General features: G+C 42.7%; 1 protein-coding gene across 1 annotated transcript; it reads right to left on the reverse strand.

The window, feature by feature from the left end:
• Positions 1 to 6858: 6858 nt before the first annotated feature.
• On the reverse strand, positions 6859 to 10712 carry LOC135820176 (E-selectin-like). The gene is made up of 7 exons (XM_065333488.1): positions 10586 to 10712; positions 9729 to 9905; positions 8844 to 9017; positions 8409 to 8585; positions 7696 to 7869; positions 7371 to 7452; positions 6859 to 6925 (listed from the first exon to the last, which is right to left on the reverse strand). The coding sequence occupies exons 1-7, from the start codon at positions 10653 to 10655 to the stop codon at positions 6859 to 6861; spliced, it is 921 nt and encodes a 306-aa protein (XP_065189560.1). The 5' UTR covers positions 10656 to 10712.
• Between the last annotated feature and the right edge of the window lie 4308 nt (positions 10713 to 15020).

Genomic DNA, 15020 nt, shown 5'->3' on the forward strand with positions numbered 1-15020 from the left:
TCGCCAATCTCGCTGCGCTCGGCCGGCGAGAAATACAACATAAGCCTACTCAGAATAGACTGGCGAGTATTTGATCCCCACGATATTGTGTATTGAGACACTATATGGAGACATGGGAGTGGTGCTTTATAGAGGTTCACCGAGGGGAAGTATTTGAATGGGATTATATTCCCTTACGTTGGCACTTAGGTGATGGCTGAGACCAGGAACCAGTTGAAAGACAAATTGTGTGAGAACTACCTTCAAGTTGATAACCAGGATGACATTTAAATTGTCTGGAATTGAATACCTCATTACTTCCTGGCAATACAGATCCAAAGAGAGGTGATGGAAGGATCGATGGACATTGAACACCTGCAAAGAAAGGATGAGAGTTGTATCATTGTTCCATACATAACCCAATTAAACCCTCACAGAACACACATAAATGATGATTATGCATGCCTCTCATGTACTTATTGCCCTGAAAATATACTCAGTCCATTATATTCCTTTGGATTCTCGGAAACTCGGAGGTACGCCAAAGTGAGCATCGTATACATAACTTAATCTCCCCTTATTTACTGTGGTAAGCAAATCGGTGGTTATCAGATTCTATAGTCATGTACTTGCGCTGACACGTTGGTGGAGAAATCGACCAAGATCCATCTGGAAGACATACTGATGCGCTGGAACCGACTACATTGTATCCCGAATTGCAGGTAAAAATTGCTGCACCGTAAACCTCCAAGGACACACTAGCAATAGCTCCATTAGAAGGAGCACCTTGACTACTGCACAAGACACCTGCACCATTCAGGAAGCAGGAAAATATAAATGTTTAAAAAGTGCAGTTTTCATTACCTCCACGCTGAATCAGATTATTGCAACCAATTTAGTGGAGCTAGACCAAGGTCAGAGTACATTTTTTTCTTCGCAAGCAGGTTTGCAAATAATATTATGTAAGACATTCGTGTCCCTAAGAAATCGGGAATCGTATGTCTTCTTTATCGCTAAAACTACACTAGCCATTAAATAAGCAGCATATGACTACACCGTGTTTTGACATCTTTTTGCTAATGGATTTAGAAGTTGATGATATTCAAAATCAAAAGGAAATGCTTTATCGACAGCCACACTACGCTTGGCGAACGTGGCTTGTGCTAGCCCAAACTAAGACCACAGGCCATTATGCCAAGAATTCATACCTGCGCTGGAACCTCATCGTTCTATGTTGCATATATTGTAGTTGATCGCTGTGAAAACGTGCGGCGAACACTGCAGTTGTGTCTGTTGGCCGATCATTGCTAAAGCATGAAACTCCGAGTATCGACTAACTAGCGTTGACTGCCCTTGTTGTTTTGTGAATGATGCATTTTAAAATGCTCTTTTCGCTGTGTTTAGCTATATTTCCATCGTCTCTTTGTAATTAGAAGCTAAGTGCCTGGGGACGAAGGAAGCGAGTGCTGCAAATAGCAAGAAAGGACAAAATTATTCTAGAACGGATACTGACGGGTGCACGTTGGTGGTGTTGCAGACCATGTTCCAGTTGTTTGACAAATAGTTGTTGTTGCTCCAGAAAGTTGATATCCGGTATTGCAGGTATATGTTCTAGTCGTGAATGCCTTTCGATCACCAGTTGCCACAGCACCGTTTACAGGAGAAGGTGGATTGGCAGGGCAATGAATTGCTAAAAAGCAAAATTCAAAAAATCAGACATTCAATCAGTGACTCTCAGTTGTGCAGAAAACACATGTCTCTCATAAGACCTCTCAACGCATGTGTTTTAACTAAGCTTGTCAGAGAAAGAAAAAAAGTATGACCAAATTGATCTCCCGATTTCGGTTACTTTTGCACTTAGGTATTCCTTGGTATGGAGATAAGGCGTGCGGAGCCCTTGATCACAAAGCACGCGATCTAACCGTGCATCTTGCATAAAAATTCAAAAGCTGCGCTCAGGACTTCAGTCACTTTTGCATCAACGATCGCACCACGTGATCACCGCTGGTTTTCCTTGTCAGAGTCAACAATACACTTTAGTCTGCAGAGCTGGGAGTAGAAACTGCTGCGGAGACATCGCGGAGGGGCGAGCTTTCCTGCGCAGGTATGACTTTGACCGTATTTCAGCATGGTCGAGTGGAAAAATTCCAAAAGGTTTATTTCAAGAAGATGGTGGACATGTCCTCAGCGCTAGAAGAGGTCTTTTACTATCTGCCGGTGTATAGTTCTTGCCATTTGAGGACGTAGCTGGCTGTTTTGCAGCGGTTGTAAATTGACTATTTTCAAGACGATCATTTGTGGCGTCAGGGGGTGATGGCCCTGGTCTTCTGGGATCCTGGCGTGGCTTAACAGTACTGCTCCAGGAACTCTTCTAAGGGGAGGCAATGTTGGCTTGATGAAGTTTTGTTCGTAGCTTGTTCGCAGCCATTGGCGGACTATGCTCGGTCAATCGTCAAATTATGCTTTTGATTATGCCACAATTATGCCAACAAATATGCTGAATTATGCTGAATTATGCTCGGTTCTACTATGTATTCACGCTGTACATAGAGGATTGAGAAACCACGCATACACACACGGCCATGCCATTAGCATAATAATATTATTTTTGTCTAAACCGAAAGATTATGCCGACCTTACACGTTGGAATCCGTTTAACTTTTTGACGAAATCCCAAGATTATGCCAAATATTATGCCGGCATAATCCGCCAAGGGCTACTTGTTCGTATACGCGGTGGCGTGACTCGTTTATAGACCCATAAATAGTGTGCTATTTCGGCCAATTTTGAGGGGTATGCAAGTTTCAAGGTTCCCTTCAGAAACTTTTTCAAGGGCTTTGCACAATCGATCTACACCCCAAAGGGAACATACCCGCAAAGTTTGAGCGAAATCGGACAGATCCACTTGCACACATACATTGGAATTCTCAGACATGCTCTCCTAGGTTTTTAAGCGTCCAGATTGAATCACGAAATACTAATAATAATTTGAACAAACGGTGAGGAGACAACAATTTGATAACCGTAATCAGTAATACAAGCTGGATCGACATTTGTGTACACTGTATTCATGTATTGTAAAACTGTGGAGACAATGTGCAAAAAAACGATGAAAATGTGAAGAAATTGTGTAGAGAAAGAAAGGGATTCAAACAAGTTTTCGTACAACACTCATCAGGAATCTTCGTTGTACTAAAGGACACTGAAAACAAAATTGAACTATTATAGAAAATCTAAGTTAGAGAAATAACACCACCAACGTCATTCAAACTGCTCACTATTGCCTGTAATAGGTTGTGTTTCGTCAGGTTCTGACATGTTCCTTTCTTCTCAGTATTCTCGCTCGCATAGTACTCCACTTCTATGATAATATTGCCTATGCTGTTGCTCATTAGGATTTTGGCAAATTCTATCCTTCGCTTTCATATAACTGGGCCAGGAACCCGTTTGAACTTGCGAAGTAAAATAAAATCAATCAATCAATATTGCACCGTTAGCGGGAGAACTAAGAGATGTACATGTGATTTCTAAATTTGCAAATACGCTGAAGAATAATTCAGCCGTCAGAAAGGTTATCAAATTATTCACATAAATATCCCTCATTCCGGGTTGTTGGGTCCAAACGGACCCCAGGGGTATGATTTCTGAAATATTTTTAGTTTGCGGCATCACATCTCCTGACACGTCATGTACTCCTCAACAACACAATAAGCGAGATAAATAAATAAATAGTCTGGGTTAGAGGTTTATGATGGATTTCTCCAAATGGACGCAGCAACATACTTCCTCCGTACTCAAAAAATCGTGACTTTTTTCAACTGTGTTTTTGAGCAAGAACCTGCTCAACGAACCGCGCCAAAGGCTGTCCTCGACAACCACAGGTAGGTTTTGTTGATCTCGAACAGATTCTCCACGGAAGCCATGCATGTGGGGACGTTGCCGACAGGAACTCACCAGCCAAATGACAAAAAAACTAACACTTACTTGCTCGAAACTGACATGGTGACGAAGTGGAGCTAGCGGCTGGAACACGGAGTCACGCGGCACTCGCCGCCCTGAAACTGGCCATGCAGGCTCGTACTTGCGGTGCGCAGCCCCATACGCAGCGTGAGAACATAAAATCGGTTTCGCTCGCACGGCAAGATGAAACATTTCAGTCGTCGTGCAACCAGCGCAGACTCCGAATCGGAATGTCGACCACCTGGCTTTCTTCGCCTCTCTCCACTCCAGTCAGACGTCTCCGTTGTCGCCAAGGGGAATCGCAGGGACCTCGTTAAAGCCGTTGTAGAATGCTGGGAGAATTCTCCTGCCGAGAAAATGCGAAGCGTGTGGATGTGTTAGAGCGACTCGTTTCACGGCATAATGGAGGTCGCGGGTTGCAACGACTGAATATAGTCGACACCGATTTGTACACAGCTCTGGAAATGAAGAATACGTAGCCAAAGTCCCGCGTCGGATCATCATTGCAGCTGGAAAGAATCTGAACGAAATGCGAGCGGAAGCAGCGACTGTTGGCGATGCGGATTCAGCGTCGTCAAGTGACTATGACAGGAGCGACTAAGACTCTGAATAAACTCAATCCCATTCGTCTGAGTTGCTTTTTTCTTTGTATATAGCTTGTAAACAGGTAGACAATGCCACGAGTGTTATTCCAAGTAAAACGGAACAATTCCAAAGCTGTGCGCAGACTTCAAAAAAAGTGACGAAGTTTTTGTATACGGAGGAAGTAGAACAGAGGGAAGTGCAACAATTGCGATAGTTTTGATGGTGAACGAATACATGGATTCCATCCACTGAAGTATAGTTTGGTCAAAGTTTCGGTCTATGGGAAGGTAACCCAGCAAAATTATTGCATAACATGGAGAGTTTGCAAGAATACCACCCAAACTGTTCCTGGGGATCAAAAGGACCCCAATATACGTAGGAATAAAAGTCCACAGGGAATGAGGGATATTCGTTTATCTAACTTTAGTCAATCGGAGAATCTGGTCAATACTTTTATAGTTATTACAAGAACTGAAACATATGCAAGCCATTCAGAAATATTTGTGTGTTAGCTCTCCGCTACTTGCTAACGCAATGCAAGGCTTTACGAAGTCTGAAAACATCGATATTATCCAGGACCCCAATATACGCAGGAATAAAAGTCCACAGGGAATGAGGGATATTCATTTATCTAACTTTAGTCAATCGGAGAATCTGGTCAATACTTTTATAGTTATTACAAGAACTGAAACATATGCAAGCCATTCAGAAATATTTGTGTGTTAACTCTCCGCTACTTGCTAACGCAATGCCAGGCTTTACGAAGTCTGAAAACATCGATAATATCCAGGACCTCCGCGACCCCTGGGAACCCTCGTTCTCACAAAATCTCAAAGGTAATTTCTGGCCCGCTGTCGCACTGGGTTGAGCCAATGTTTTCGGACTCGAGCATTTGACCAGGTCCCGTGATTGTTGGTGTTTGAAGATATTGCCTCGGAACGACATGACCAATCCAACTAAATAATAATAATAATAGTTACAGTTCGCATGTCACTCATGGAAGGATCCATGGGCTTAACGCATCTGTCAACGAAATCCAGGCAGAAGAGCCGACAAAAGGCATCTCATTATTGTTAGAACGTATCGCAGTAAGAACAACTACGCAAGCGCAGCACATTTTTCCACAAGCATCAGCCATTCTTTCTTGTCTAGAGCCAGTTCAAAACAGTCAGAAATATCAATATTGGCGTGCTTTAGATCATTTTTAATATTGTCAATCCATCTGAGATGGGGTCGGCCACGTGGGCGCTTGATGTCCCGGGTATTAATTGCCATCTCCAGTGCTTGGTAGGACGCTGAGTTACGTCCTTCGCGAACAACATGGCCCAGCCAGAGCAGCCGACGTCTGCGACAGGTAGTGCTGACTGGGCCTTGTCGCGTTGAGGCGTACACCTTGGCATTCGACCAACTAAAGGATCATAATAATCCAAATCAAAACGAAGCTGGTTTGATGGAAAGGCTGGTGACGGTCAACTTTTTTCTTCAGAATGAAGCGGTTTTTTTACGAGAAACCACGAACGTGTTTGGGTCTCTTTGTCCCTTACGTTTGCAGGTAGGTGGTGGAGCAGACCATTTGCCGGTTGAGAGACAGATGGTATGTGAGCTACCATGCAACTGATAACCAGCGTTGCAGATATACTTTCTGGAACTGAATACATCATTTGTGCCGGTGGTGACGTTTCCGTAATTAGGCGAGGCAACAGTCGTTGGGCATTTTATGCCTGCATAAAAAGAAGGAAATATGCATCTGATGCTCTTTTCGTGGAAGCAGAAAACAATAGTAAACTATGAAAGAACTTTTCTTTACTTCAATCGGGCTTGTATCATTTGTCTGATGGTTGCCGTGTTGATTTGGGAAACTGACAAATAAAATTTGAAACGTTGGATATGCAGGGGATGGCTAGCAGACTAAGGAAGCCATGGACTTATAGTAAAGAAAAAAGGATGAAGAAACTACAAGGTACGCTATAATGTCCACTAACACCACCAGGTACTAAACAATCTGTTCATGCGATAAATTTGCACGACACTGATCGACGGTACTGACGTTCTACAACTAACTGCCTAGCAGCTCTAGCGCATCTTTGATACGCACACCAACAGCCTTCCAACTTGGAAGGTTCTAAGTTATAGAAATAAAATGAAGAGGGGTAATTTGTAGTTTCTTGGTCCTTTTTTCTATACTATAAATGTATCCTTGGCTCTCCACCCGAGTCCATAGACTTACGTTGGCAAATAGGTGGTGAACTGGACCAAGTTCCATTTGAAAGACAAACAGACGAAATGCTGCCGACTACATTGTATCCTGAGTAACAGCTGAAGGTTGTTGCACCATTAATCTCCAAAGACGCCGTAGCAATCGAACCATTCATAGGAGCAACTTGACTGCTGCAAGAAACACCTGCAATGTACGGAAGTAGAAACATATTTCGCCAGATTCTGTCTTTGATCCACAGTGAGGGCTGCGTAACACCCGCCAGTGTGGATTCAAAGGAAGCGTCCCTTGTCTCAGCGTGCGTGCTTCTCCTAGCTGCATCGCATGTTTGGCATTTAACTGGTCTTTGTAAAGATAAAAATAAACCTTTATGCGCCCATTGCAACAATGGATTGAGAATTGGAGACAACGTTGCCGGAACTCAAACATTTGGCCAGGGCCCGTGATATTGTTTCCGAAGGACTTGACGAATTTTGCCAAAAGGACCATAATATTCCAACTAAAGACGAAGCTGATTTGGTTCTTTTTGCCCTTACGTTTGCACGTAGGTGTTGGACCAGACCATGCGCCGGTTGAGAGACACAGGGTATGTGAGCTACCTTGCAACTGATAACCCGCGTTGCAGATATACTTTCTGGAACTGAATACTTCATTTATGCCTGTGGTTACAGTTCCAAAAGATGGTGTTGGAACACTCGTTGGACATGTAATACCTGTATAGCAAGAAAAAGATACATCGGACACCATTGATCGAAGCAGAAAACAACAGCGAACTATAGATTCACATGCCTTTACCTCTGTATCAGCTGTCTGATGTATTTATGTAGATCTCGGAAATTGACAAAATAAACTCAAAATATCGCCACTACCATATCGCCCTTTGCTGTGTATACGTTGCTGCTAACGCTGGGTATGAGGTGGATGGTTCACAGAATTAATTCTGGCCCTTGACTTACGCTGGCAAATTGGTGGTGAACTTGACCAAGTTCCATTTGGAAGACAAACAGATGCACTGCTGCCGGATACATTGTATCCTGAATTGCAAATGAAGATTGTTGCACCATTTATCTCTAAGGACATACTTGCTATAGCTCCATTAAGAGGAGCAACTTGACCGCTGCACAAAACACCTGCATATAATAGAAGCAGAAAAACATTTTAACATTCTTTTGTGAGTGTGCGAGTCTTGTTTTTAGCTCGGGAAGCAGTATAATGAAGTGTTGTCGGAACATAAATTTTTTCTCCCTCCACAAATACTGGCACACACACAGACATAGACAGCAAAAGCGAAAACACACAAAATGAAGGGTAGTTGCCCAGCCAGCCGCGAAAAAACCCTCGCGCCAACGGACGCAGTTGTGAGGAAAAAACGGGTGTGCAGGGACACTGGGGAGACTCAAAACCTACTGAAGAAGTCAGGAAAAGAAGCGACAATAAAGAACACACCAGATGCCGTATTTATAACTGAAAACAATTGGCGAGAAATCATTTCTCGCCTATCTCGCTGCGCTCGGCCGGCTAGAAATACAACATTAGCCTACTCAGAATCGACTGGCGAGTAATTGATCCCCACGACATTGTGTATTGAGACACTATATGGAGACATGGGAGTGGTGCTTTTTGGAGGTTCACCGAGCGGAAATGGTTGAATGCGAGTATTTTTCCTTACGTTTGCACTTAGGTGTTGGCTGAGACCATGCACCAGTTGAAAGACAAATTGTGTGTGAACTACCTTCAAGTTGATAACCAGGATGACATTTAAATTGTCTGGAATTGAATACCTCATTACTTCCTGGCAATACAGATCCAAAGAGAGGTGATGCAAGGATCGAGGGACATTGAACACCTGCATAGAAAGGATGAGAGTTGTATCATTGTTCCATACATCACCCAATTAAACCCTCACAGAACACACATAACTGATTATTATTCATGCCTCTCATGTACTTATTGCCCTGACAATATACTCACTCCATTATATTCCTTTGGATTCTCGGAAACTCGGAGGTACGCCAAAGTGAGCATCGTATACATAACTTAATCTCCCCTTATTAACTGTGGTTAGTAAATCGATGGTTATCAGATTCTATAGTCATGTACTTACGCTGACACGTTGGTGGAGTAATCGACCAAGCTCCATTTGGAAGACATACTGATGCGCTGGAACCGACTACATTGTATCCCGAATTGCAGGTAAAAATCGCTGCACCGTATATCTCCAAGGACAAACTGGCAATAGCTCCATTAGAAGGAGCAACTTGAATACTGCACAAGACACCTGCACCATTCAGGAATCAGGAAGATATAAATGTTTAAAAAGTGCAGTTTTCATTACCTCCACGCTGAATCAAATTATTGCAACCAATTTTGTGGTGCTTTGCGCAGATCAAGGTACATTTTTTCTTCGCAAGCAGGTGTACAAATATGTAAGATATCCATGTCCTTCAGAATTCGGAAATCGTATGTCTTCTTTATCGCTAAAACTATACTAGAAATTCACTAAGCAGCATATTACTACACCTTGCTTTGACATACATGTTTGATCATCTTTTTGCTAATGGATTTAGAAGCTGATGATATTCAAAATCAAAGGAAATGCTTTATCGACAGCGACACTACGCCTGGCGAACGTAGCTAACGCTAGCCCAAACTAAAATCATAGGCCATTCCAAGAATTCATACCTGCGTTGGAACCTTATCGTTCTATTTTGCCAATAATATAGTTGATCGCTGTGAAAAAGTGTGGCGAACACCGCCGTTGTGGCTGTTGCCTGATCATTGTGAAAGCATGAAAAATTGAGGATTGAATAACTAGCCTTGACTGCGACAATGTTGGTTTGTGAATTTCGCATTGTAAAATGCTATTTTCGTTATGTACAGCTATATTTCCATCGTCTCTTTGTAATTAGACGCTTAGCGCCTGGGGACGAAGGAAGCGAGTGCTGCAAATAGCAAGAAAGGACCAGATTATTCTAGAACGGATACTGACGGGTGCACGTTGGTGGTGTTGCAGACCATGTTCCAGTTGTTTGACAAACAGTTGTTGTTGCTCCAGAAAGTTGATATCCGGTATTACAGGAATATGTTCTAGTCGTGAATGCCTTTCGATCACCAGTTGCTACAACACCATTTACAGGAGCAGTTGGATTGGCAGGGCAATTAATTGCTAAAACGGCAAATTCCGAAACATCAGACATTCAGTCAGTGACTCTCTGTTTTGCAGAAAACACATGTCTCTCACATGACCTAGCAACGCATGTGTTTTAACTAAGCTTGTCAGAAAAAAAAACTGTGACCAAATTGATCTCTCGATTTCGGTTACTTCTGCAGTTAGGTGTTCTTTGGTAAGGAGATCAGGCGTGCGGAGCCCTTGATAACGTTTTGAAAGACACTCATGAAAGTGAAATAACAATCAGAAACAGCTGATACATATCACATGGGATTTAGATTCACATACTAGTCCGACCACAGTATACACGCACAACCTCTCTGAGCCATGCACCATCACGGAAACCTTGACTCATGTTGTAGGATGTCTGAGTAGTGTAGACCCCTACTGGATAACTAAATGAAGTAATCCAGTAGACCCAAAGACGAGGTCCAGCACCACCAGACGCTAGAAATGATTATCTTGAAAAGGACATTTAGTTTTTAAACGTCCAGACTGCATCACAAAATATGACCGAGTAATGTTCAGAACTATACGGCGGGTGATATGAGAACACCTCTAGAAGTGTCGAGGACAAACCCCAATTGTTATCTTTATCCATCTCTGTGTGTTTGTTGTTTCAGCTGTACGTACATGACTGCTAACTCCACATCTCCAATGCAAAATATAATTCTGACCTTGGCAAATTGGCACTGGCTCTGACCATGATCCAGATGTGTTGCATACGGAAGCACTCCTGCCCACCATTGTAAATCCTGAGCTACAGGTGAAGTATGTTGCACCACCAACGTCATTCAAACTGCTCACTATTGCACCGTTTGCGGGAGCGCTAAGAGATGGACATGTGATTTCTAAATTTGCAAATACGCAGAAAAAATAATTCTGCGGAGACAGTCATACATGTTCAGTGACATAGAACAGAACAACATGTTGTTCTGGTGTGTAATACGCTCTTCCTCCGCGGTGTTGAGCATTGTCAGCCCACTGAGTAGACCCTCCGGTCTTCAGTGATAAATTATCGTTGTATTTTAGTATACAAAATGTAACTCGGATGGTGAGGCAATTAAATGATTGTGAACAGAAGGACAAAATGTTACGAGTTATGACTAACTGTCCACCAACGTTAGTCATAACTCGTAACATTTTGCCCTTCTTCTTTTCACAATAATTTTAGTATACATGTCAAATTAAAACGGTTGGCATGTTATTTTACAGAACTCATTATGGAAGTGAAATGCAGTCGATGTGTCCATCGTATAAAAACCTTACTTGTGCATCTTGGCGCTGTGCTTGACCAAGTGCCATTTTCCAGTCATACAGTTGCCCTGTTTCCAGTAATTAGATAGCCATCGTTGCATGCAAATACTGTGATTCCGTATGGCAACGTAGAGCTGCTAACAATCAAACCATTTCCTGGTGGGGAAAGGGTCGCACACGATCTCACTGCCGGTCACCAAATAGAAGAAGGTAAAATTGCGAAAATATATGTAGGACTCAGTATAGAGTCCATGCACTATATGATGTCCAGCACCCTATATAGAGTCCATTGGTCCAAAATCCACTACATGTATACAGAGTCCAGGAGTCCACTCAGTTTTGATCAGCTTCAACCTGCCGCGCAATCCCCTATAAGGAGTACACTTTTTCTACCAGTCCCCTATTCACAGTCCAGGAGTCCAGTTTATCCAGTCACGCCGTCCTGTGTGTTGTGCCCGAAAAAGAACAAACACCTTTTCAGTTTTGCTTGCCTCGTGGCAGCGCATTCCTTTCTTCGCTTCAGCCATGGCTGCCGGTTCTGCTGTGAAGTTGCTGACAGTAATCTGTCACGAGGTAACCAAGGAGGATAAGGAGACGTTCAAAATCAAATCTGGAAAGCGTCTCGTGGTTCTCTGAAGACGTCTCATCAGTGTGCGGGGTGAAAGCAGAAATTGCAGAACGAGAAAAGTTCAGCACAGTTCAAATCTGACGAGTCAGGTACACTGACACTCTCTTTCGTTCGACGCCACAAGGATCCCCTGTTTGGCTGGCCATTGCTGCCAGTAAGACGTTTGAACGGTTTCATCAGAGCGAGGGATGAAAGCAGAAACCGGAGAAAGAGAAAAGTTCAGCACAGTTCCAATCTGACGAGTCAGATAGTACACTGACACTCTCTTTCGTTCGACGCCACAAGGATACCCCTGTTTGACTGGACAAGAGCTGCCTGTCCCACCGTGTCAAAAGGCTGTCCAACTACATGGCAGGACGATGACTGAGGTAAGGATGCTTTTACTCGTTTCGATTGGTCTGCTGTTCTGTCGTTATGCTTGAATTTTTTTCCATTTTCAAGGAGCGTATCGCGTTTGTTTGATGTTGCTTGAATGAATGCCCTAAAAGAAATCAACCTCTTCGTAATAGTCCTCAAGGACTGCAAGGACTTTGCATCAATCGTATACGATCGTCTAGCTATCATCAATTATTATAATTATTTCATGAGAAATGTATTTTTATCCCTGTGATAATTATGTGAAACTCCACGACACTCTTCCTCTAGTATGATGTCAAAATACAATGGGATCCACAAACGCAGTGCCAGTGTACTAGTAGTAGTAGGAGGATTGCTTGTATGCCAATGACAAGAAAAAGCTTCTCAAGCTAATACTCGTATTCCCTGAAGTAACCGTTTTGATGTCACGAACATGACATTGTGTCAGTGAAACTGCCTCGTGACAACAAATCATTGTATTTCCATCTTGGGGAAGACTGACTGACGGCAACGCTGTACAGATTGTTCAAATCATCTCATTTCAATTTAGTTGCAGTGAAGTGAAACACTGTGTACACTACATGTATGGTGATGTGTCTGTGCGTCTTGAGTGTGCACAAACGATCTTATTCCTCGTATTACTAATAGATTATTGTCCCCACCGTCACCTGTTCACAGGTCTTTGAGTGGATTGATTTTCATTGAGCATCACATTTGTTGAGAACTTGGTAGTTGTGTGCTCCCATGCATCATTACGGTAATAAGCGTATCCTTGTGCTATCTATTTGTTGCAGGTGTGCTGATCTTCAGAAGCTTGCGGAACTGAGTGCTGCTGAACATTTGCATGGCCATGAGCAATGGTGAAGCTTGCTATTGCACTCTCAGCATGTGCTAGTATTATGCTGACTACTGCACTATGTTACTCTCTTACACTACTACATGTATGTAAACGTGCGTGTACCCGTCCCTGTATGCATTAGTTTCGTATAATTATTTGTTATCCCTCTTGACTTTACTTGTAAATGGGTGGACGTTTGCATGGCTGTTGGAGTTGCGTGTGCATTGTGTCTCTACTCTTTTCTTAGTGTTTTCTTGGCGTTGTATAAGTTTGTGTGTGTGTGTGTGTGTGTGTGTGCGCGCGCAATAATTTGAAAACAAATAATTAATCCTGGGCTCTCCATTATTCTCTTTCGATTCTTGTTTTTTTTCTAGGTATTTTCTTGGCGTTGTGTGGGTGTGTGCATGTGTGTGTGTGCGTGCACAATTATTTGGCAACACTACATGATTGAGATATTGTAATTTGCAGCGTCTGCGAAGAGACCACTTGATTTGAGGCTGGTGTTTGTAGGCTTTTTCATGTAATGAAGTGGCTGCAGTGGCGCCTCAATACATATTTTTTACCTTGAGAAGTGAATGATGTAAATGATTAAAGGGAGAGGCCGTTTTCTGGTTAATATTCACTGCTTACAGCAGATCCTATGTCTAATTTCGAACTCGATAGGGGATGCCTAATTGGCTGGACTTTATACAGGGAGTGTTGTCCACATAAGACTCTTTAATCTTTATAGTTGATTTCAAAGTTTGGACTCCGTAGAGTTGATTTTGGACCAATGGACTCTATATAGGGGTGAAGCCAATTGGCTGGACTCTATACAGGGAGTGATGTCCATCTAAACTTTGAGCTCACAGTTGATTCCAAGTTTGGACTCAGTACAGTGGATTTTGGACCAATGGACTCTATATAGGGGTTGGATATCATATAGGGGCTGGACGCTCTACTGAGTCCAACATATAATTAAGAACAATCCATTACATATTGGGAGCATCGAACTGTCCAACATAATTATTAAAGCGATTTTTCTTGGAGATCCACAAAAGAAAAAGTTTCATCCATCGCTAAACCATAACTGCGCTCTCGAGCCGAATGCTGCTTCTGCTTGCCCCTTTACCTACAATAGTATGTTTGCCCAATTGGGCAGCTTACTTTCCGCATAAGCACTGTATTGCTATCTATTAAAAAAAAGACTTTACACTCGGCTGCTGTTGGAAGTTGATGTGGAAGTATTTGTCGCGCTGGAAACGTAGCGTCAAAGTAAGTTGGCTCTCGAAGAGTAGATTTTTCGAAAGCACTACCCAAGCTGAACTCAAGCTCAAATCGTGATTGGTGAATTCCCTGATAAACTGCGTATTGTTCAAGAAATGGTGCTTCCTTACGATTGCGGAGTGGACTTCCCTGTGTTCGTGTCTGGTGCTACAGACATCTGCCTTGGGTCAGTCAATTATTATTATTAGACACAATCTCATAGCATGTGACAAGCATAGCTAATGCAGGGACAGGATCCCCTGAGACAAGGGCGTTGAGCCAGCCACGGCAATAGTAAGCTAGGAAAACAAAGCAAATATGAATTAAAGCAGAAAATGAATGGAAAATTACAAAGAAAAACGATTAACGGAAGCGAGCACTATCAAAATTCGTGCATCACCCAGGTATTCGAGAATGTTCTTCGATGATAATTATTTCGTCTAGTTCAGTTGTGATAGTAGATCTTTAAACTGACCAATAGAAGAACAAGTTTTCAGACCGTATGGTAATGATAACCAATGAGAGTAGCCGGAAAACAAAGGGGACTTTAGATACTGGGCTGACTTAACAAGAGGCAGGCTGAGCGCGTTACGGGTTGAGCTTGTCGAAAACCAATTGTACTTCATCATGTGTGAAGGGGTTTTATGAAGAAATATTTTATGAACCAGTGTACAGAGATGGTGCTTATGACGAACGGAGAGAGGAGAAGTGTGTGCAAGTCGATAAAGGGCATCCGAAGGAAAACATCGATCCTTGTTGTAAAGAATTTTAAGTATAAATCTATGGT

This window comes from Sycon ciliatum, chromosome 6 (assembly GCF_964019385.1).
Source record: "Sycon ciliatum chromosome 6, ocSycCili1.1, whole genome shotgun sequence".
Classification (NCBI taxonomy): Eukaryota; Metazoa; Porifera; class Calcarea; order Leucosolenida; family Sycettidae; genus Sycon; species Sycon ciliatum.

Bases quoted from the DNA above. Each gene is read 5' to 3' on its own strand.
- LOC135820176 (XM_065333488.1), bottom strand. From the start codon at position 10,655: ATGGTGGGCAGGAGTGCTTCCGTATGCAACACATCTGGATCATGGTCA. The intron at 9,906-10,585 runs GTCAGAATTATA...TTGCCGTTTTAG, and splicing joins GCCAGTGCCAATTTGCCAAG to CAATTAATTGCCCTGCCAAT. The intron at 7,453-7,695 runs GTAAGTCAAGGG...CTTGCTATACAG, and splicing joins TTCACCACCAATTTGCCAGC to GTATTACATGTCCAACGAGT.